Source organism: Schistocerca americana, chromosome 2 (genome assembly GCF_021461395.2).
Source record: "Schistocerca americana isolate TAMUIC-IGC-003095 chromosome 2, iqSchAmer2.1, whole genome shotgun sequence".
In the NCBI taxonomy this organism is placed as follows: domain Eukaryota; kingdom Metazoa; phylum Arthropoda; class Insecta; order Orthoptera; family Acrididae; genus Schistocerca; species Schistocerca americana.
In genome coordinates this window covers 189,781,290-189,805,187 of record NC_060120.1, presented here as the reverse complement: position 1 = coordinate 189,805,187, position 23,898 = coordinate 189,781,290, and the positions used below count along the sequence as shown (strand labels likewise).

The 23,898-nt window shown below is 38.2% G+C and overlaps 1 protein-coding gene across 5 annotated transcripts in view; it reads left to right on the top strand.

The window, feature by feature from the left end:
• Window positions 1–4,269: 4,269 nt before the first annotated feature.
• LOC124596230 (serine/arginine repetitive matrix protein 1-like) overlaps window positions 4,270–23,898 on the top strand; it is a 181,303-nt gene continuing 161,674 nt past the window's right edge. For all 5 annotated transcript variants that reach the window (XM_047135293.1, XM_047135290.1, XM_047135289.1 and 2 more), the window contains exons 1-2: window positions 4,270–4,363; window positions 6,890–7,232. In XM_047135293.1, coding sequence (XP_046991249.1) covers window positions 7,009–7,232 — 224 coding nt within the window. In that variant the 5' untranslated portion in view covers window positions 4,270–4,363; window positions 6,890–7,008. The remainder of the gene's footprint in view (window positions 4,364–6,889; window positions 7,233–23,898) is intronic.

The following is a 23,898-nucleotide window of genomic DNA, read 5'->3' as shown; positions in this document are numbered from 1 at the left end:
CTGGCCTTATAACACTAACCAACACGGCCTTGCTGTGCTGGTACTGCAAACAGCTGAAAGCAAGGGGAAACTACAGCCATAAATTTTCCCGAGGGCATGCAGCTTTACTGTATGGTTAAATGAATACGGCATCCTCTTGGGTAAAATATTCCGGAGTTGAAACAGTCCCCCATTTGGATCTCCGGGCGGGGACTACTCAAGAGGACGTTGCTATCAGGAGAAAGAAAACTGGCGTTCTACGGATCGAACTGCGGAATGTCAGATCCATTAATTGGACAGGTAGGTTAGAAAATTTAAAAAGAGAAATAGATAGGTTAAAGTTAGATATAGTGGGAATTACTGAATTTCGGTGGCAGGAGGAACAAGACTTTTGGTCAGGTGAATACAGGGTTATAAATACAAAATCAAATAGGGGTAATGCAGGAGTAGGTTTAATAATGAATTAAAAAGTAGGAGTGAGGATAAGCTACTACAAACAGCACAGTGAACGCATTATTGTGGTCAAAATAGACACGAAGCCCAGGCCTACTACAATAGTACAAGTTTATATGCCAACTAGCTCTGCAGATGACGAAGAAATTGATGAAATGTATGATGAGATTAAAAAAAAATAATTCAGATAGTGAAGGGAGACAAAATTTAATAGTGAAGGGTGACTGCAATTTGATAGTAGGAAAAGGGAGAGGAGGAAACATACAAGGTGAATATGGATTGGGGGGGAGAAACGAAAGAGGAAGCCTCCTGTAAGAATTTTGCACAGAGCATAACTTAATCATAGCTAACACTTGGTTCAGGAATCATGAAAGAAGGTTGTATACGTGAAAGAGGCATGGAGATACTAGAAGATATAAGATAGATTATATAATGGTAAGACAGAGATTTAGGTTTAAAATTGCAAGATATTTCCAGAGGCAGATGTGGAGTCTGACCACAATCTATCAGTTATGAACTGTAGATTAAAACTGAAGAAACTGCAAAAAGGTGGGAACTTAAGGAGATGGGACCTGGATAAACTGAATAATCCAGAGATTGTACAAGCATAAGGGAACAATTGACAGGAATGGGGGAAAGAAATACAGTAGAAGAAGAATGGGTAGCTTTGAGGAATGAAATAGTGAAGGCAGCAGAGGATCAAGTAGGTAAAAAGATGAGGACTAGTAGAAATCCTTGGGTAACAGAAGAAATACTGAATTTAATTGATGGAAGGAGAAAGTATAAAAATGCAGTAAATGAAGCAGGCAAAGAGGAATAGAAACGTCTCAAAAATGAGATCGACAGGAAGGGCAAAATGGCTAAGCTAGGATGGCTAGAGGACAAATGTAAGGATGTAGAGGCATACATCACTAGGGGTAAGATAGATACTGCCTACAGGAAAATTAAAGAGACCTTTGGAGAACAGAGAACCACTTGTATGAATATCAAGATCTCAGATGGAAACTCAGTTCTAAGCAAAGAAAGGAAAGCAGAAAGGTGGAAGGAGTATATAGAGGGTCTATACAAGAGCAATGTACTTGAGGACAATATTATGGAAGTGGAAGAGGATGTAGATGAAGATGAAATGGGAGATATGATACTGCATGAAGAGTTTGACAGAGCACTGAAAGACCTGAGTTGAAACAAGGCCCTGGGAGTAGACAACATTCCATTAGAACTACTGATAGCCTTGGGAGAGCCAATCCTGATGAAACTCTACCATCTGGTGAGCAAGATGTATGAGACAGGCGAAATACCCTCAGACTTCAAGAAGAATATAATAATTCCAATCCCAAAGAAAGCAGGTGTTGACAGATGTGAAAATTACCGAACTACCAGTTTAATAAGTCACGGCTGCAAAAAAATAACGCGAATTCTGTACAGACGAATGGAAAAACTAGTAGAAGCCGACCTCAGGGAAGATCAGTTTGGATTCTGTAGAAATATTGGAACACATGAGGCAATACTGACCCTTCAACTTATCTTAGAAGATAGATTAAGGAAAGGCAAACCTACGTTTCTAGCATTTGTAGACTTAGAGAAAGCTTTTGACAATGTTGACTGGAATACTCTCTTTCAAATTCTGAAGATGGCAGAGGTAAAATACAGGGAGTGAAAGGCTATTTACAATTTGTACAGAAACCAGATGGCAATTATAAGAGGCGAGGGGCATGAAGGGGAAGCAGTGGTTGGGAAGGGAGTGAGACAGGGTTGTAGCATCTCCCTGATGTTATTCAATCTGTATATTGAACAAGCAGTAAAGGAAACAAAAGAAAAATTTGGAATATGTGTTAAAATCCATGGAGAAGAAATAAAAACTTTGAGGTTCACCAATGAGATTGTAATTCTGTCAGAGACAGCAAGGGACTTGTAAGAGCAGTTGAACGGAATGGACAGTGTCTTGAAAGGAGGATGTAAGATGACCATCAACAAAAGCAAAACAAGGATAATGAAATGTGGTCGAATTAAGTCGGGTGATGCTGAGGGAATTAGATTAGGAAATGAGACACTTAAAGTAGTAAAGGAGTTTTGCCATTTGGGAAGCAAAACAACTGATGATGGTCAAAGTAGAGAGGATATAAAATGTAGACTGGCAATGGCAAGGAAAGCGTTTCTGAAGAAGAGAAATTTGTTAACATCGAGTATAGGAAGGAAGTCGTTCCTGAAAGTATTTATATGGAATGTAGCCATGTATGGAAGTGAAACATGGACGATAAATAGTTTTGACAAACAGAGAATAGAAGCTTTCGAAATGTGATGCTACAGAAGAATGCTGAAGATTAGGTGGGTAGATCACATAAATAATGAGGAGGTATTAAATAGAATTGATGAGAAGAGGAGTATGTGGCACGACTTGACTAGAAGAAGGGATTGGTTAGTAGGACATGTTCTGAGGCATCAAGGGATCACCAATTTAGTATTGGTGTGCAGTGCGGAGGGTAAAAATCGTAGAGGGAGACCAAGAGATGAATACACTGAGCAGATTCAGAAGGATGTAGGTTGCAGTAAGTACTGGGAGATGAAGAAGCTTGCACAAGATAGAGTAGCATGGAGAGCTGCATCAAACCAGTCTCAGGACTGAAGACCACAACAACTTCTTCTGCACAGCAGAGGAATTCATGAGCGGAGATAATCAGTTTCCAAGAACAAAAACTATAAACGGAAAGCTTTTATCCATACAAATATTCTCTTTTATTTGTATTTGTACAGTGCAAGTGTGGTATGTTTTGTCTGTTGACACATTTCAGTAACATTTACCATGAATTTTGTCTATGGAGCAAGGAATTAATTTGATATTGCTTTATAATGATAATTTATTTTCCTCTCAAAGATGTGAAATTTATTAGCAAAGCATCCCTCTGTCATGTAATGTGTTTTGCCACATGTGTACTCTGAATCTGTAACAACTGTAGTTGTCAGCTATAGAGGTACTCAGCATACTGTTGGATTATAGTGCTGTTCTGGAAACAAGGTGCATTGATCATCCAAGGTGTGTATCAGTACATATTTCTTTTTGATTATATGTGAGGAGTGTACACTGGTTGTATTCATTTTATTGGTGTGGAAAATAATGAAACGCTTCAGGGCATCAAACATAAATATCTAAATTTTTCTTGTTAATTTTTATATCAAGGGCTGTTATATAATACCGACAGATGTTCGGCAAAAGCATTATTTAGACACCATGGAATAAACTGTACTACTTTTGAAATTCGGTTTTATTTATTGCCTGTTATCGAATTTCACTTTCATGTGGGCGTAACAGTATCGACAACTGGGCGTGGTTTAGAATACTCTGAATTGGTCGCCTCTATTCCAGTTTATTGACAACTCTTCAGCATCTCCAACCAATCCAAACTCGAGTTATTTATACACATAAAGTAACAATCAATAGTCAAACTACAACAAGGTACATATGTTCGTAGTTTGACAGTGAAAATTAATAATTACATTTACTGGACCATTAAAAAAATTAACAGCTTTGGCTGAATAATGAAATGTAAATACTGCTACGAGAAGTGAAATCTATAACTATTCAGAACTATGGGAAATGACGCTCATATGACTGGGTATCCCATTGTTTATAATTTTGCAAGAGATCGCGCTGTTGAAATAGAGGAAGTCGTTGAAGTCTTTTTTTATGACATTATATGTAATAGACTTTCTATCTCGAATAACTATAGTGATTTTTAAATAAAATATTATTTTGAGACAAATCTAGCCTTGTATTGAAATTTCAAAATATGTATATTTCCCTAATAACATCATTTGATTAACGTGGAAGTAACGCCAAGCCGGGTGACTTCCATTTCCTTCCGCTTTGGTATTGGTGATACGAAGTGCGTTTGGGTCTGATTTAACGATTTGTTAAGTGGAAATTGTCACGGAAGTAAGTAATTTTTCGATAGTGCAGTTTTTTGGGATTTATTAAATGTGGTATAACAGTGTGAAAACGATGTAGTAGTGTATACTTATAACGAAATTGTCGTTCTCCGCTTTATTGGATGATATATGGATTGTGTGCCTCATCTGTGAAGTCTTACGAAAATATTTTTAAGAGGAATATATATTACTAAACGTTTAAGCTGGTTTTTTTAAATAAATAAATATTTGTTGGTTTGTTTGCACCTGGAAATGATTGAAATAGTACAAATGTCTCAGCAGGAAGATGATCAATTTACATTATTGTGAGAATAAAATCGATATTACATGACATATATTTGTCGAAAAAGTAAATGAATTAGGGCATTATTCTGAATGTGGAAGTGTGTATGTTGCAAAGAGTGACGAGTAGCCGGCATTTGCAATTTGTTTTCAGAGCTCATCGTATGAAATATTTACTGCCAAGAAAACGGAACATCGCAACACTTCATTAATGATTCTCATAAGGTCAATAACGTGTAAATAAAAAATAAAAGGGAAGGTATTAAGCAGTGTTGCTTCGATAACTAAGTACTTGTAGAACTGTAGCAGAAATAGGGCGTGACATTTGTTATTCATTTATTTTTATATGAATATATTATTCTACATGAAACGTAGTGAAAAGCAGATAAATTGTAATGCATGCAGTTGCACACTAGATTTACACGTTCTGAAACTACTAACATTGATAGTACATCAGCTGATAGCGTTCAGCCTATGCCTAATTGCAGTATAACAAAGAACATAACCGTAGAATTCTGTGGTCAGTAATTTGTTGGAATGGAAAAAGTATGCTTTTTGGGTGAAAATTACGAGTAAAGGCAATGCTGCTATTTGTGTGTTTGGTGAAACAGTGTTGGCAGCCCTTGCCTTGGGTTATGACAACAGTGCTAGGCTACTGGTTTTAAGTAGCAGGTGAAAGAAAAACAGGCACATGGCTTGTCTCTTAGCAATGAATTGGAACTAGTCTGTCATGTCCTAATCAGATCATGAGCTTGTGTAATATTAAAGCTAAGAAGCAATGTATTTAGTTAAGCGATACGAATGTTGACAGTGCTTGCTATGAGGTCATTTGGGGATGCAAGAGGGTGTGTCAGCAGCGAGTTGCAGGTAGTCAGTGAGGTAACATCAGGAAGACAGTGTTTGTTTTGTAGCAGTAGTGGAAATAATTATCAAATCATGATGTTTGGGGGGGGGGAGGTCTTAATAACTTAGGTAAATAAGATAATTGCTGTAACAAAAGATTTGTCGATGTGATATGTAGTCATACTAATGTGATAACTTACTTGACTTGTGTCCAATCACTGTCTTACGAATAACACTTGGATTGTTTAGGTAACATAGCACAACTGCTTGTCGTAGTAACACATATGTTGATTTCATCAACTTGAAACAGGTTATCACTTTTTAACCTAACCTCAGGTGATGCTATCAGCAAGTCGCCAACATGGTGTTTATTATAAACAAATAGTACCCGAAAAATATCAAAGCTGTGGTTTGAAAATCTAAGAAAACTGCAATTAGTTTGTGAGGAACATTGAATGATTTTAATTTTGGCATTCAAAATACATTCTCTCTTCCCCACAACTGCATAAAATGGATGTGTTGCCATTCTTTGTGCTGTTTAGGAGAAGTGTCTTGGCTGGCACTACCACTGTTTTCAACTTAAGCTGATTTCTATTGTGCCCATATTTACACTTTGGGCCTTTTTTTGTGTTTTGACTGTATTCCTGATTTGGTAAATAGTCTGATGTGGCAAATAATGATACACACACACTGATTTTCCTTGAGTAGAGTGTGCACTGGATCTTTGTGGTTTTATAAGATTCATTTAACTTACCTTGCTACCCATTTATTATTCATTCTGGGTAATCTTTTAATTCTGTACTGTCTCTTCCCCCCCCCTTCGCCCCGCCCCCCTCTCTCCCGGCAGTGGGGGTGTTTGGACGTTGTATACTGTAATATCCACTTGGATGGCTTAAATATTGTCACCTCTCTCACTCGAAACAACAACCTACAGTTATAATAGCAATTGGTGTCACCAAGATAATGGAACATGCAGTTTCCCACGATGTGACAGGATACATTCTTATTTGGGCTGGGTTCACATTATGCTGGGTTAAACTCTGCTACAAAATACGAAGATTTGTGTATGCAGAGGACATTTGCTGCTTTTGAACATTCATTTTCCCTTCTCCATGTGTTACTGGTCATAGGCAGTACTAGAATTAGAAAAGTTGAGTGTTACCTGTGATGCTAAATTTTTAGTTTCCAATGCTGTTGTTTATTATCAACATTTTATCAGATGTAAACAGACTTAACTATTTTGGGTTTTATTTATTATGCCTCAGCAAAACTTACAGGATGCCTCTTAATTTTTACAGATTGGCCATGTTGCATTAAAATAGCTTCATATAATTTTGGTGAAACATTTTATGTCTCATTCAGTAAAAAGTTTTTCCTCTTCAAATGCATAAATTTCTTTTATTTCCAGGTTGAAGGTTGGCTAATTATTAGAGCATCTCAGAGTGGCAGAAGTGATTGAATAAAGTGCTGCAGACAGTATTGTTGGATTGTGGTGTTCTGTGCATTTGAGAACTAATTGGTGCACTCATGCCCTCTCGTTCACCGTCACGGCAGCCTAGTGCAAGCACATCACGTGCTTCACGCCGCTCACCCAGCTCTTTTCGAAGTCGAGGTACAGGTCGCTCATCTCCATCCGAAAAACGACGGCGTGTTGAGCCACAGCCGGGAAGCTCCCGTCATGGGGTATCTCCACCCACATCTCGTTCCCGGGAACGCAGGGAGTTCAGACCATCTCCTGAGCTTGGGCACAGGTAAAACTATTGTTCAGTTTTGTCTCAATTCTCTGCTGAATGTTTCGCTAATTGGTGATAACTATTTCACAGTTCTCAATCCATTGTCAGTTTACTTAGTGTACAGAATATGGTTGTCTCAATCCATTGTCAGTTTACTTAGTGTACAGAATATGGTTGTGCAATCATTTCCATATCAAAATTGGATGTGTGGTGAAGGAAACATTATTTATAACTATATGTGGACTGAAAATAGTTATTACCAGTTAAAATTTGTCCATAAACTGAAATGTCTAGCTTGTTTAACAAATAGAATTGGAAATGATGAATTACTTCTGCACGAGAAGTAAATACAGGTGTCAGTCCATTTGAAATAAGCCAGTGGTTTGGGTTTTTTATATCTCAGATTTTGATAATTTTTTGTACGTCTGTAGTAATAGTTTGCATGGAAAAAAAAATTTGGTGTTTAATTTTAGAGTTATTGGTTTTTAAAATTTCCAAAATTTTTGTTACAGTTTGAAACCCTAGTCAGTGTAACTCAGTTTATATCAGTGCTGCATTTTTCCAGATTAAATTATTTTTTAATTTTGAAAAATCGGAATTTTTTTGTTTTGAGAAAATAATAAATAAATGTTATGTTGTACGTTATTTGTTAACCCTTAACTGCCCGAATTTTTCAAAATTGGATATTTAAATTTATTTTCAATTTTTTGACTTCTTGTGCATCTAAGTAGTGCATATAAGCTATTATTTGACTTTTCTCTGTCTTAGTTTGTCTGTAACATAATGTGTCCATATGGACACGCTGGGCACTCAGGTGCATATTTGAAATATTTTCTGTGATATGTTTTATTAATCAGATTTTTAATACAAGTAAGGCAAAATTTGAACAAAATAATTCTTACAAACCAATTTATAACAGCATACACAAAATAATTCACAATCATTTGTTTTACTGACTTCAAAGTATTCTAGACACAGTCCTACATCACATTTCCCACATTTTGAGTGAACAGCTGATGATTTCTGTTTGCAGTGCAAACCTACACATCTTCTCTTTCTCTCAGTTTTTTTTGATGTAGTGCTTTATACCATCATATCTGATATCACTTGGAACATGTGATTTGTATCCACACATAGGACTGATAGACGGCCAGCCTGCTTCTTTTACGGGATTCATATATCTTTTTAGGTACACTTGTACAATTTCTCTTCTGAATTCAGGTTGAGTAGTCCTAGCTCCTGTTCCTTTCTTCAGCTGCCATGCGTTATGTACAGATACGTCAATCAGCCAAGAAAGTAAAGCCCAGTACCACTTCTTGTTTCGAATGTTTATTCTGCACATGGCAATGTTTTCATCCATCCTATCCACTCCTCCCATGTGTTTATTATAGGCTGTGATAATTTGAGGACGTTGTACTTGAACTGTCTTCTTCTCCTTTGCGGAATATCTTTTTACAAATGATACAGGTTCAACTCCTTCACAGGTAGAAGCTACAGTAACCACTGAATTGTCCACCCATTTTGTGACTATAACACCATCATCCTTGCAAAGTGAGGATTCAAAATACCCCCTTTCCTTTTTAACTAGCGCTTTCTCTGAGGAAATTGGGCACGATTTTGGAACTCTGTTTTCTCTGATAAGTGTCTGTTGCTCCATAGGTATGACAGAACAGAAAAGCCTGTAAATAGGTTGTCAAAGAAAAAGTGGAATGGCAGTAACTTTACATCCAGTGTCAAATCATCTATCATCTGAACGATTGGGGCAGTAGCCTTACCAAACTGTCCTTCATATACTGTATTTGGATTGGGTGATTTTCCTTGATAAAAGGAAAAATTTACCCCGTATCCAGAAGTAGTGCATAAACACCATGCTTTATATCCAAATCGTATCGGTTTCCCCCTGATAAATTGCTTTCAAGAGTGTCTCCCAAAATATTTTATCATTGATTCATCGTAAGACAGATGTTGCTGAGGAACAAACAGCTTATTACATTTGTCTCTAAGTATTTCAATAAAGGGTCGAATTTTCCACATCTTGTCCTTTTCATCAAATTTGTTATGGTCGTTAAAGTGCAGAAATCTAAGAATTTGTTCAAAAAAATTTCGCTTCATGGCATTGCATACAAAATCATTTCGTATGTCTAAATTTGAATCCCAGTATAACCTCTTATTAGGGAGATGGTTATAACTACTTAGAATGAGGATCCCCAGAAAACACCTCATTTCTTCACAAGTTATATTAGGATTTGGAAAGTTCTTGAAAAGTGCGTAGTTGTTTGACTCATCAACTAGGAATTGTATCAGATCGTCATCAAAGAATAATTCGAAAATTTCCACTGCAGACTTATCAACATACATTTCAAAGCATGGATCAAGAAAAGACTTCAAATTTGAAATTAGTGCACCATGAACCCAGGTTTTTTGCATATTTCTGTTCCTGTAATCTATATTTCTGAAATCTGTTTCTGTGTGTGTGTGTCTGTTAATCTTATTTCAGCTTCAGCCTGGCGTTGTCTAGGATTGAGATTATCTGCTATTCCTCCTTCATCCTCATCACCCGAATCCTTATCCGTGAGGACTGCTGGATCAGGGGGCGTGATGTAAATTCCATCAGCCTGAGGCGCATTTGAATCCTCAAACAGGATGTCTAAAGCATCCTGCACAGTCAAACCAGGCTCTAAAGATTCTGCCAGACCTCTGTTATGATATGAAAAGAGAAAAAGAAACGAAATCATTTTTGACCCTGCAACTGCCCAGCATGTCCATATGGACACGGCTGAAATAATCACTTCATAAACAGATATACTGCAAACAGTTTCACATGCTAGAATGAAGAAGTTCTTCATGAAACATTACTTACATTACATCAACATGCTCCATTGTGGACGTCAAAGCACTCCCTGAAATACAGGCTGTCACAATCACAGTGTAAGTGTTAACACAATGTACATAAAATTCAAACCCTCCCTGAAAACAATATGTGACCGCCAATGCTAAACATAACTGTAAGCCAACAATGAAGTAAAAACAAAACTAGTCAACAATTGTGTCCATATGGACACGCTGGGAAGTTATGGGTTAATGCATGTACCAGATTTCGTGGTGCTGTCCAAGTGGGAATTAGTCCATAGGGATTCAGGCTTGTTACTAAGTTGTAATATGTCAGAAACCAAGTAAGGCTGTTAAGTCATTAACTTTTATTTAGTGACAATGAGTTTATTATATTAGTAGAATTATACACTTACGTTTGCACTTGACTTTCCAATGTTAACTGTGAATATATTTTAACATACACAATAACTACACATTCTCAAAGAAGACTACGAATAATGTTCTTAATTATACCTTGATTTTTACCAATGCAGTAATGTCACTAATATTAATAAAAAGGGTGTTACTGTTATTTAACAATGTTATTTGAGTGCCTTGCGAAGAGAAACTTTTTGCTCATCCCCAATAAGAAAGATGTTTTGGTGATCAACAATCAGTTTTATGAGAGTCAGATTTTGTATTGCAGTTTCCTTTCAAATTACATAACCTAATTCTCCCAAGCAGTAACACCAGATTACTGGTGTAACAACATGTTGTTTTTCCAATATAATATGAGGCTGTTCAGACCCTTCTGTCTGCTAGTATCTCTGTTCTTCCAGTGGCAGTTGTGGGGTTTAATTTACAAAGTATTGAGGTTTTGCTGCTGTCAGTTTATATGGTCTTATTGGTTATGAAAGAGCGAGCTGGTGCACAGGGATGTGTGAATAAAAGCTTTACTTGTTTTTCATTTGTTGCTGGTTCATACCGAACTACCATTTCTGCCATAGGAATAAACTAAAAGTCCTTTAATCAGTTCAAAGTATTCAACATTTGGATTCACTTGAATTTTATGAACATCAGAGTACTTAAAACAAGAAACAATTTTTGTTTTACCTTTGGCTTACACTGGTCATCAAGAAATGACGGCTGATCCTTTCATGTCAGAAATATCCATATACAAGCCCTTTTTTGGGCTGCACGGCCTTCAGTCAACATAGAATGAATAACATCAACCAAAGAAGAACTGTTACAAGAACTTAGCAGACGGCACCAATGTCATGTACTGTGCATGCAGGAAACACACAGGAGCTGTGACATGTGTAGACTGAAGACAAACGGAATGTGCCTTGCCATCGAAAGACCAAATGATTAATATGGAAGCACTATCTTCGTTTATCAGGATATCAAGATTCTATACAAAGCACTTACAGAGGGAAATATCGAAATTCTTACTATAGAAGAGGTAAATCGCAATTTTGTCTCTCTACAAACCACCTGGTGAAAAATTCACAGTTAATAAATCAATAAATTACCAAAATAAACATGTGCAGATTGTTATTGGCAATTTCAACAGCCTTAGTAACATCTGGAGCTGTGGTAATGAAGATGAAAATGGGGCAGTAATACTACAGTGGGCAGAAATGAATCACCTTACCCTTATCCACAATGTAAAACTACCTGCAAAATTCAACAGTGGAAAGTGGAGGCGAGGGTGCAATTCCCATCTCATATTAGACACCAACAGCGTTAGCCAACAGTATATAAAATCTGTCTGTTCTCTAATTCCAAATTCACAACATAGACCAATCTGCCAGATATTTGCTGCTGTTAGACCTCAGAAAATCGGCGGAGGTTTAACTTTAGAAAAGCTGACTGGTTGAGATTTGCAGCAGAAAATCCCATTTCGGAGTAGGTTTAACTTTAGAAAGGCTGACTGGTTGAGATTTGCAAATTTATTGCATGCCAAAGTGTCTTCTGTAGGACTAACACCAGAATGGTATGACACTTTCACCACGGACATAAAGAGATGTTACAAAATATCTACCATTCATGGCTGTTGGAACATCTTACACCCCTGGGCTCACATCAGACCAGGCAGCCTTATTTTCAGAATATAGCAACTTATTTGGAGAAAACCCTTTCAGTGAAACAACTGTAGAACAGGAAACAAACTCATTTCCTCTGTAAGAGTGTCAAAAAGGGGAAAATGATCAAAACAATAGAAAACCTGGATCTGAAAAAAGACAGTCATAAAACTTGAGACTTACGCAACACCTGTGCAATGCTCCAGTTATGACCACTTCACACCAAAACATCACTGCCAACCAAATGGCACATCAGTTACTGCTAATTAGGAAGCCCAGCCATAAATCCAAAAAACCAAAACTATGAAGAACTGAGCAAGAGGAGAACAACGTTTCACTCCCATTCACAATTGAGTACAGAAGGCTATTAAACAGAGTAAAGCTGGTAAGTAGGCTGGCTTTGACGATGTACGGACTGAGGAAATTAAGCACTTTGGATTAGCACCAAAGGAATGGATCCACCAACTCTTAGAGAAGGCTGATATTACACTATCATATTTCTTTGACAAGGATTTGATCAAAGATCTGATCAAATATTTGTCAAATTTGTTCGACAAAGATATTTGATGTGGTGCTAAAAGGGGTGTTATAATGTCATCATATTTTTCGTCAAAGTTCAAGATGGCTGACAACAACTTGTTAACAGCAGTTGCATGTACCTCATTGTACATAAATTACTTAAGAATGGATGAGCAAATATTTCAGCCGTGCGGGGTTAGCCGGTCTAAGGCGCTGCAGTCATGGACTGTGCAGCTGGTTCCCGCGGAGGTTTGAGTCCTCCCTTGGGTATGGGTGTCTCTCTTTGTCCTTGGGATAATTTAGGTTAAGTCATGTGTAAGCTTAGAGACTGATGACCTTAGCAGTTAAGTCCCATAATATTTCACACACATTTGAGCAAATATTTCAGTATTTGCTCAGTGGAGTGTCTCGCCATATCACAAAACACAATACTCGCTTAAGCACTCAAATACCACAGTTCACATTAACTAAAATAATACCTGAAACATGTGAAGCAATTTATAAAGCACTAAAGGACCAATATCTGAAAGCAAATAAATGTTCAATACACTGTATGTGCATTAAGAACTATTTTTATTGTAGATCAAAGTAACAATTACTTTTTTTTGTCCCACAACTACAAAATTAATAGACGAAGCTGATGAGGCGCTTTACAATGTGAGGCTTCCTGAGTACATAAATAGATTAAGAAGACTGGAGAGGTCATGGAAAGAAACATTCCACATGGGAAAAATATATTTAAAAAAAGATGCTGTGGCTTACCAAACGGGAAAGTGCTGTTTGATAGACACAATAAAAGCACACACACACACACACACACACACACACACACACACACACACACACTAGTGACAAAACGCTGCAGTGATACTAGCGCTCCTAGTGGTAGCATTTCACATTGCAACGAACAGAAGACAAGCTACTTTTATGAGCAAATCTACTGTGAGGCCCTAGATTTATTTGATGACAGGTGAGATTTGACAAATTCCTCTATTACACCATAAAATTTCTTTGACATAAATACTTGACATATCAACTATGGTCGTGTAATACCAGCCTAAACATATTGATCAATGTCAGATTCCAAAGATATGGCACAAGAGCCGAGTAATTGCTGTACTGAAACCTGGCAAAGAAGGGAACAGTCCAAAGAATTGTAGACCAATCACACTACTGTATCTTCTTTACAAACTTCTAGAGAGAATGATAACCATCTCTCACATGTTATTGATCCCTTGCTTTTACCTCAGCAAGGTGGATTCTGTCCTAGTAAAATGTGTACAGAACAATTACTCAGTCTTACACAGTTCATAGAAGATAAATTTGAAGCCTGTAAGGTGATAGGAGTGGTATTCGTGGACTTGACATCAGCGTATCCGTCAGCCACCAGTTACTATTAGACAAGATCTACAACCTAACCAAGGATTTCAGTCTCATCATGTTAACGCACATTCAGGAGGACGAAGGTTCAAACCCGTGTCCAGCCAACTTGATTTTGGTTTTCTATGATTTTCCTAAATCGCTTCAGGCAAATGCCGGGATTTGACGGATCATGGCCGTTTTTTTTTTTCCCCACCACCATTCTGTAATATGATGGGACCGATGACCATGCTGTTTGGTCCCCTCCCCAAACCAGCCAACCGACCAGGCTCATCACCAACCTTCTGCAGAACTGAAAATTCTTCGGTGACCTTCCAGGGCAGCGTAGCCGATGGAGACTGCAGAAAATGGCCTTGCACAGGGAAATGTGTTGGCTCCAGTTCTGTTCAGTATATATACTAACGACCAACCTGTAGTCTCCCAACTGCACGAGTTTCTTGTATGCTGTTCATCTCGCTCTGGCAATCCAAAGCACAAACTTCGATTCAATAGAAATCGCCCCAAGGATTGCTCTTGAAGATATGTCAAAATGCTACAGAATAAACCAGATTAAATCAAACCCATCAAAGACAGAAGTGTGTGCTTTCCATCTGAGAAATAGGGAAACCACCAGCAAGTTAAAGATAGAACAGTCAGGGGTTAAATTGGGACACAGTGACACTCCAAGATACACTTCACAGACCTCTAACAATAAAAAAAAGCATGAATTTTAGATCAAAAATATCTGCCAGGAATAACCTACTGAGAAAAGTGGCCAGACTACAGTGGGGCAGTCAAGCTGAAACCATCCGAACTTCTGTAATGGCATTATGCTACTCTGCTGCAGAGATTGTCTGTCCTGTTTGGCAAAAGTCAACACATGCCAAACAGGTGGATATTGTCCTAAACGACACATGCAGAATTATAACAGGCTGCTTGAAGTCAACTCAAGTCGAGTGGTTCTATCACCTTGCAGGAATTGCATCTCCTCCTGTTTGAAGAGAAATAGCAGCAAACAGGGAATGAACAAAACTGGAGCAGGAAAAAATGCACTCCATGCATGGCCAACAACCCTACCCATCATGACTAAGGCAAAATGAAAGTTTCCTCAGAACATCGGAGAAACTAACACCTATTGATAAAGTAGTCAGGCTGCTACTATGGAGGGGTGAGATATACCACCCTTCCAGTTGGAAAAGATGTTCAGATTCTGAACCCTCTGGTCATGATGAGAATTGGCCAATCTGAAAATTCTTGAATAGGCTGAGAGGTCAGGAGTGGGCAGATTATGAGTTAACCTGGCAAAAAGGGGATAAAACAAAACCCACTGTGGCTGCAGGGAAGAACAAACTTTCATCATATGCTTCTTGCAAACCAAGTGCAGTTGAGGTACTGTTGGCATACACATAGCAGTAAAATAAAATGTATTTTCATATGTTCCCTTTAGAATTTTCAACAGTCAAACTGCAAATATTTTAAAGGCTATATAAACTTATTAAAATGGTATAAATTTCAGGTCTGTATGTCAAATACCTTTTGAGATATGGCAGGCTGTGGCTAAGCCATGTCTCCACAATATCCTTTCTTTCAGGAGTGCTAGTTTTCTTTCAGGAGTGCTAGTTCTGCAAGGTTCGCAGGAGAGCTTCTGTAAAGTTTGGAAGGTAGGAGACGAGGTACTGGCAGAAGTAAAGCTGTAAGGACGGGTCGTGAGTTGTGCTTGGGTAGCTCAGTTGGTAGAGCACTTGCCCGCGAAAGGCAAGGGTCCCGAGTTTGAGTCTCAGTCTGGCACACAGTTTTAATCTACGAGGCAGTTTCATAAGTGTTATTTATTATTTTTTTTAAAAAAAAGATAAAACTGACATTATGTTCTGAAGAATTATTTTTACAAATACTTGAACAAAATATTTTGTAAGATGGCCAAATAAAAAGACCGACCTCTAGATTCAAATGTAGAAGAAAAATATATTAGCATTATTTTGGAAAAAAAAAAAATTGATTCTGTTTCCCATTGTGTAACATTGAACCATGGGTGTCCCCCCCCCCCCCCCCCCCCCCCCTTGCACAGAATGAAATACAATAATTTAAGTATAATTTCTTTTCATGTTTATAGGTATTGAGTTATTTTGTTAAGAGTATGTAACCACATATTTCACACAGGTTGCATAATAAATGAAATCATAGCAGTTTGTCAAAATATTAGTAACATTTTATTCCACAATAGTGTTAAAAATGTCATATCATATACAAGGGTAGGAATAAGTTAATGACCTGCCCTCAGTTCTAAGTGATGACATATGGTGAGTGAGCATGTGTGTTTATGGTCTGATAGTTGTATTTTAACAGTATGTTTTCAGGGAGACTGTGTTAAGGTCATAAGTAGCTTTTGGCATGTCTGAATTTTATATATTTTACATATTCAGCTCTTCAAATATTTGTTAGTCCTCTAAACCAGCAAGTAACAAGTGATGCTTCAGTGCAGATAATTGAGATCTGGTGTTTGGAATCTTAAAAATCCTACATCCAACAAATTGGCTGGTAAGTGGTTTGATTAGAACCAGTTGTCCCTCAAAATCTGTCATCTTGTGGCTCTGAGATGTAAAATGGTAGCAAAGGAATTTGGAATGTTTGAGATGAAAAGTGAAGAATGCTGCCTTGAAAATATAGAACATCATTTAGCTGGAGAACAGTGAAATTAAGAGAGTGTTTTTTTTTTTTTTCATCTGTTAATAGTTTCCTATGATGAGTCCTCAGTGTTATCACAGCTCTGCAGTTGACTATTGTTTTCATCTGCAGCTATTAATAGCTTCAGAGTAAGCTTGTCAAAACACTGCCAGCTGTCACTGCCTCTAGGATAGTGTCTTTCCTACTCTTCTCACTGTCTGCGTTTCATATTGTGGTCTTCCCCCTTGCTTAAATTGGTACACCCACCTGCCCTTCCATTTTAGTTAGGTTTACACTTCTGTGAACCCTTGTTCTAACTGCTAACTCAGTGCTCTCCCTCCATCTTTTTCCCTAATCTTTCTCAACATTCACCATCCCATGTATCCACTTAAATCTTACGCCTGTATTTGTCTGTGTCATTTATGATTGAAGAATCCACCTGTTGGGTTGCAAAATGTTGTGCGGAAATTAGCAGCTCAACTTTCATCTTCTGTAGATTCCATAAAATTTGCTGTAATTGGTTCTCTGGGTATATACAACCCGGGGCAACCTGGAGATCCGGGAAAAATGCAGGAATTCTTTCATTCGGGTGAAAACTGGGAATTTTTTAGAATTCCGGGAATTTATCGTTATTTCAGTTTTCAGTTAAATTTTTATGGTGGTAAGAACCAATATCTAACAAAGAATATTACTGTATCTCGCTACTGCAGAATAATACTGCAGCAATAAAAAATGAACGAGAGGAAAGAAACAAAAGTAACACTTAAGTTGCAAAGGAAATGCACCATATACAAGAACAAAACACAGTGCTCATACAAGCATCTGCCAACCTCAAAATGTGTCAAAGGCTTTAGGAAGACTGCAATGTTTCATAACACCAAATTGCCTCCAATGAGCGTGATGTCACAACTGTTTATATTAGATTCGTTTGAGCGGTTGCGAGTGAGCTTATACACATGTGCAGTTGAGTTTCTTATGAGTTTTACCTTCTCCCGCTTCTGGCTAATAGTTAGCTATATAAGCAATAGCAGCAAGAAGCCAGATGCCAGGTTTTACTGGTGCGCATAAGCTGCCAGGTTTACGTATGCGCAACAGTCCTGGAACTAGGCAGGGGCAAACCGAGGTATATGCCCCGGTTGGCATTTTCAGGGGGGGGGGGGGGGGGGGGGGGGAAGGTAAATTCATAATATTGAGGAAAAGACATTGTTTCACAAAGCACCTATCAATTACTCATATGATTTTGAACATTTTTGAACAGATTCTAAGTTGGTTTCTGAATGAGTCATAAGTTGATTTTTGAATGCGTGCATAGTGTACCTGATGTCTCTGTCGAGAATCCCCGTCGCATCTAGATACAAACTTTCTTGCAGACACAAGGGGACGGGTCTATACGAGCTTAGCGGAATAAAGCTGAGCGGGTGAATGCCAATCACTGTTTATGTGGGACTGGGTTTGCAAATGATCAGCTAACGACTAACAGGAATAACAGGCAACAAAGATTTATGTATTGTGTTCTCCGTGTAGCCAAGAAAATGAAATTTTGACAGAAAATTTTTAGCCAGACCACTACACTACTAAGGGCCTGTTATACAGTCCCTGGCTAACAGCCACTAAGTTCAATTCTGGGAGTTGCGCAGAAAACGCGTTGTAGGAACACGTAATAACGCCTAACCAGAGAATAAATGCGGGATAACTAAACCGGTGATTGTGGCAGGGTTAGTGAAGTCAACCAGAGAATAAGTTTTGACACTGGCAGGAATAGTTACACAATTATTGATGATGACAAGATTTTGTTAGAACAAGGAAGGAGAAGAATTGGGGACTCTCACAAATTATGGAATAATATGACGATTCCAAACTTATATAAACATTTTGTACTACTACTTTTCAAGAGTGTATGAATGAAATGTGAAACTATTTCCTAACATAAAACCTTCTGCTTGTAGTAGGCCTAATAGGCGTTTGTATTGGTACTTTGTGAATTATATTCCATTGTGCTATAAAAATGATCATTTGTGCTAAAACAGTGTTTATTTGGTGTGTGTAACAATTGCTGCAATATTAGGCAGGCCTATTTTGTTTTGTCTAGCAGACGGTGACAAAATACATGTAATCATATTGAGAAACCACAACAGTCTTGGGTACAATTTGTATTAACAACTTTTGTTGTATTAGACGACATTTCTTTTTTTCATGTAGCAAAACGTTGACGAACTTTGATGAGGTAATAGATCCTTTCCCTGAAAGGAAAGTACACCACATAAAGCTGTGGCAAGGTAAGAGAGAGAGAAAAAAAAGCTAGGAATTAAGGATTGAAAAATGTGTTCTGTCTTGCTTGTCTCTTGTCTTTACTTGTTTTATGTATCCCATATTTAATTTTATGTCACACAAAACAGCTAGTTATTAGCTAATAGGCAGTAAAGACTGCAAATTTTCTGAAGATTTCATGTTCTGCCGGTTACAAATAATCCCATCCAGTATTAATTGTGAGATTTTTTTAAAGAGGGACAGGATGTCAAACTGGCCAACTGGGAGCATGAGAGGCACCACAAGACATGTTAATTTCCACTGGCCTGAATATAATTTGATGGCACACGTTTGAATTCCACTGAGCACAAAACAGAGACGTGTGATGGAAGAGTGCTGTGTGAAGAGTTGAGGCACTGCACGTTGGCACACTGAAGACCAAATAACATGTCTTGTGTTCCCTTGAACATATATTTTTGAAAAGTTGATTATTTTAAATTTTTGGCGTCCTACCTCAAATGCGTGAGGGAGGGGGAGCACCACAATCTAATATTGCCCTGGTTCAGAAATATCAGAGACCCAGACCTGATGCACAGAGCAGTCTGAGTTGTAGTGGGAAGTACGTTAAGTGATATTGTTGTTTGCTCTTCGTTTATTGCACTCATGTCAAATGAAAAGAAAATGGATTTCTGTGGCTGGGAACTATCAAGTGAATTAAAATCCATTCACATAATTATGGAAGGCTAAAATATGTAATTAGTTCCAGATTTTATTTTGTTTCCACCTTTCTGACAGTCGAGCGTAATCACCTTGTAGAACAATGAAGTTATTTTTGTTGGTTTGTTAAAGAAATTTGACTTTTGTTAATCTTTTCTGCTGAGGCAGTCAATTTATTTGAAACAAAGTGTTTAATTCCACACTATTGGTTAGTTTCAACTGTTCGCTCCATTTAAAGTTCATGTTTTCATCTTCTTGCACCTGTGGCATTATGCAATAATAGAGAACCAAACATGAATAATACAGTACTGGTACTCCAAGAAAATTTAAATCTAAATCTGGACATATGAATGTGCACTTTAAGCCGAATTATGCATTTTAGTATTGTTCACAAAATTCCAATGCTCTTGGAGTATCCTCTAGTTTCTTTTATGACATAATATAAGATATTTTAATGTTTTGCTCGTATGAATGAATGTACGGGCTTCCTGCGTCATCGTAGCTGCGCAAGCGCGGCGACGCATGTTATCTGGCGCTCTCTGTGGCAACCGCTGAAATGAATCCATTTCTAACAGGTCATGGGAAAATATTCCTAATGGTTGTTTAAAAAGCGTTACTTTCAAAGTAAATTTCCTTTACGCAAGATGAACTCTATGTGCGAATGTCCGATGAATTTGTTAAATCACAGAGCGTTTGACTCTCATTCAAAAATCAAATCTTTGGGGACGACCATTTAGAATATTTTTGAGCCCACAAGAACAGACATTTATGTCGTGCTTAAAAATTTTACTGGCACATTTGTGTGATGTATCTTAAAGTGTAACAAACGCGAAAAAGATCAACTTCATGAGTGACAGCTTAGCTTCTCTTGCAGCTTATTAATCTTAGAGACCAATAATATATGTGAAAGATTTTCTTTTCTTGTAGCGACACTATGTATATTAATTTAAACCATTACCTTTTCCTATGTGTTTTTTTGTGCTAATTAACAGTGATGCTATTGGCTGACTACATCACATGTCCTACAACCTGAATATTCGCTGTCATTGGCTGCCGAGATCGCTTGACGTGAGCTAGGCTTACAAAAGCACATCGTGATCTCGATTTCAATCCTTCGGAAAGTAACATGTGGTGTTTGGTGGAATTTGAATTTATACTTTCGTAATACGAAAATATGCTGTGTAAATGTTGCTGCACATCAGACATCTTTCCAAAACGTGTCCTTTCCCCTGAATTTTGTTTTCTAAAGTGCTGGGAAATTCTATGGTGGTGTAGAAAACCACAACTATTGAAAGGGTTGATAAGTTTTATAGTTCCAAGGAAACTGTTACTTAACATGGAAAAAGTGTATTTTCATCTGGGAGAAATTCTATTTTTAACTGGGAAATCCGTGAAAAACCTGGGAGATTTTTTTTTTTCCCTTGTCCATGTACACACCCCTGTTCTGTTACAATCTGTTTTCCTGTTTCGAAATTCATTGCCCTACAACATGTCTTTTTATAGATAGTTAAGTCGATCAGTGTGAGAGTGGAGTAGGTTGAACAGCAGTTAAATCCTTACTGTCTGCCTTAGTTTGATACTTCATTTGTGTTACAGGAGTCTGGAAGCATATTTAGTATTGTGCTATTATTTGGTCTAGCAGCATAATGAAGGTTTGCCTGGCAGTTTATTGTTATGCGAAAGGAAAAATTTCAACACCAGGATGTCGTGTACACTCCACATCTGTAACCCCACAGCTGTGTCTACTTGGGACACACTTGCATTCTCCAGTTCAAAATTTCTGTGTATGGTGGATTTCCAAAGAGGGAGTTGAACACAGTCCAACATCACACTGCATTGCTAATGCGATTGTCTTCTATATATATAATCTCCCACTTCTGGCCACAGGAATGTGGCTGTTGGATGTGCAAGCAGTCGCAGCAAGCAGTTACGTGATACCGGGAAAAGGGGGCGCCAAAATCATATTCTTCAGGGGAAAAAAAACTTGTTTCACAAAGCGCCTAGCATCCAGCGCAAGTTGGTCTATCGATTATTCATATGCTTTTGAAACACATCCCTGTTGGTTTTTGACTACATATTTTAAGTTGATGATGAAGGCCCATACTCTTTGACAGAGTGTAGGGAACGATGCCGGAGACTCGCACCGCCGTACTAGGGCAAGGTCCTAGTGGATGTGGTTTGCCATTGCCTTCCTCCAACCATAATGCGGATGAATGATGATGATGAAGATGACACAACACCTAGTTGCCTGGAGGCAGGTGGAAAATTTCTGACCCCGCCAGGAATCGAACCCGGGATCCCGTGCTTGGGTAGCGAGAACGCTACCATGAGACCACAAGCTGATTTCTGAATGAATCATAAGTTGATTTTGATCATAAGTTGATTTTGTATGCGTATATAGTGTATGTGATGTCAGGAGTAATGTCGTCGCGTCCAGAAATAAACTTTCCACAGACAAAAGAGGACAGGGCTATACGAGCTGAGAGGAGTAAAGCCAAACGGATGAATGCCAATCACTGTCTATGTGGTTGATTGGGTTTGCGAATGATCAGTGTTGTTATAATTACTAGTGAAATCCATAGATTCAGACTACCAGAATGGAAATAAACGACTAACAGGAATAACAGGTGAGAAAGATTGATCAATAAAAATCACAGTGAAACACAAAATTAAAAAAATAAAAATAAATGTTAGTAAGTACGTATTGATGTTACCAAGAAACACTACTCATTTAACTAAAATCAGAGGACTTCACTTAGATCAAATACTTTGAGGACGTTGTCTGCAAATTTTCAACATCTCTTAGAGCATCGAGTGACATTATACTGAGTGCACTATCCGGAAATTACCTCGAGAAATTAAACAGGGAACCGACTCGTGGAGATAACATCTTGGACCTACTGATAACAAACAGGATAACAAACAGACCCGAACTTTTCGACTCTGTAAGTGCAGAACAGGGAATCAGTGATCATAAGGCTGTTGCAGCATCCCTGAATATGGAAGTAAATAGGAATATAAAAAAAGGGAGGAAGGTTTATCTGTTTAGCAAGAGTAATAGAAGGCAAATTTCAGACTACCTAAGAGATGAAAACAAAAATTTCTGTTCTGACACTGACAATGTTGAGTGTTTATGGAAAAAGTTCAAGGCAGTCGTAAAATGCGTTTTAGGCAGGTACGTGCCGAGTAAAACTGTGAGGGATGGGAAAAACCCACCGTGGTTCAACAACAAAGTTAGGAAACTACTGCAAAAGCAAAGAGAGCTTCACTGCAAGTTTAAATGCAGCCAAAACCTCTCAGACAAACAGAAGCTAAACGATGTCAAAGTTGGAGTAGGAGGGCTATCCGTGAAGCGTTCAGTGAGTTCGAAAGTACAATTCTATGTACCAACTTGACAGAAAATCCTAGGAGATTCTGGTCTTACGTTAAATCAGTAAGTGGATCGAAACAGCATATCCAGACACTCCAGGATGATGATGGCATTGAAACAGAGGATGACATGCGTCAAGCTGAAATACTAAACACCTTTTTCCAAAGCTGTTTCACAGAGGAAGACCGCACTGCAGTTCCTTCTCTAAATCCTCGCACAAACGAAAAAATGGCTGACATCGAAATACATGTCCAAGGAATAGAAAAGCAACTGGAATCACTCAACAGAGGAAAGTCCACTGGACCTGACGGGATACCAATTCGATTCTACACAGAGTACGCGAAAGAACTTGCCCCCCTTCTAACAGCCGTGTACCGCAAGTCTCTAGAGGAACGGAGGGTTCCAAATGATTGGAAAAGAGCACAGGTAGTCCCAGTCTTCACGAAGGGTCGTCGAGCAGATGCGCAAAGCTATAGACCTATATCTCTGATGTCGATCTGTCGTAGAATTTTGGAACATGTTTTTTGCTCGAGTATGATGTCGTTTTTGGAAACCCAGAATCTACTCTGTAGGAATCAACATGGATTCCGGAAACAGCGATTGTGTGAGACCCAACTCGCTTTATTTGTTCATGAGACCCAAAAATATTAGATACAGGCTCCCAGGTAGATGCTATTTTTCTTGACCTCCGGAAGGCGTTCGATACAGTTCCGCACTGCCGCCTGATAAACAAAGTAAGAGCCTACGGAATATCAGACCAGCTGTGTGGCTGGATTGAAGAGTTTTTAGCAAACAGAACACAGCATGTTGATATCAATGGAGAGACGTCTACAGACGTTAAAGTAACCTCTGGCGCGCCACAGGGGAGTGTTATGGGACCATTGCTTTTCACAATATATATAAATGACCTAGTAGA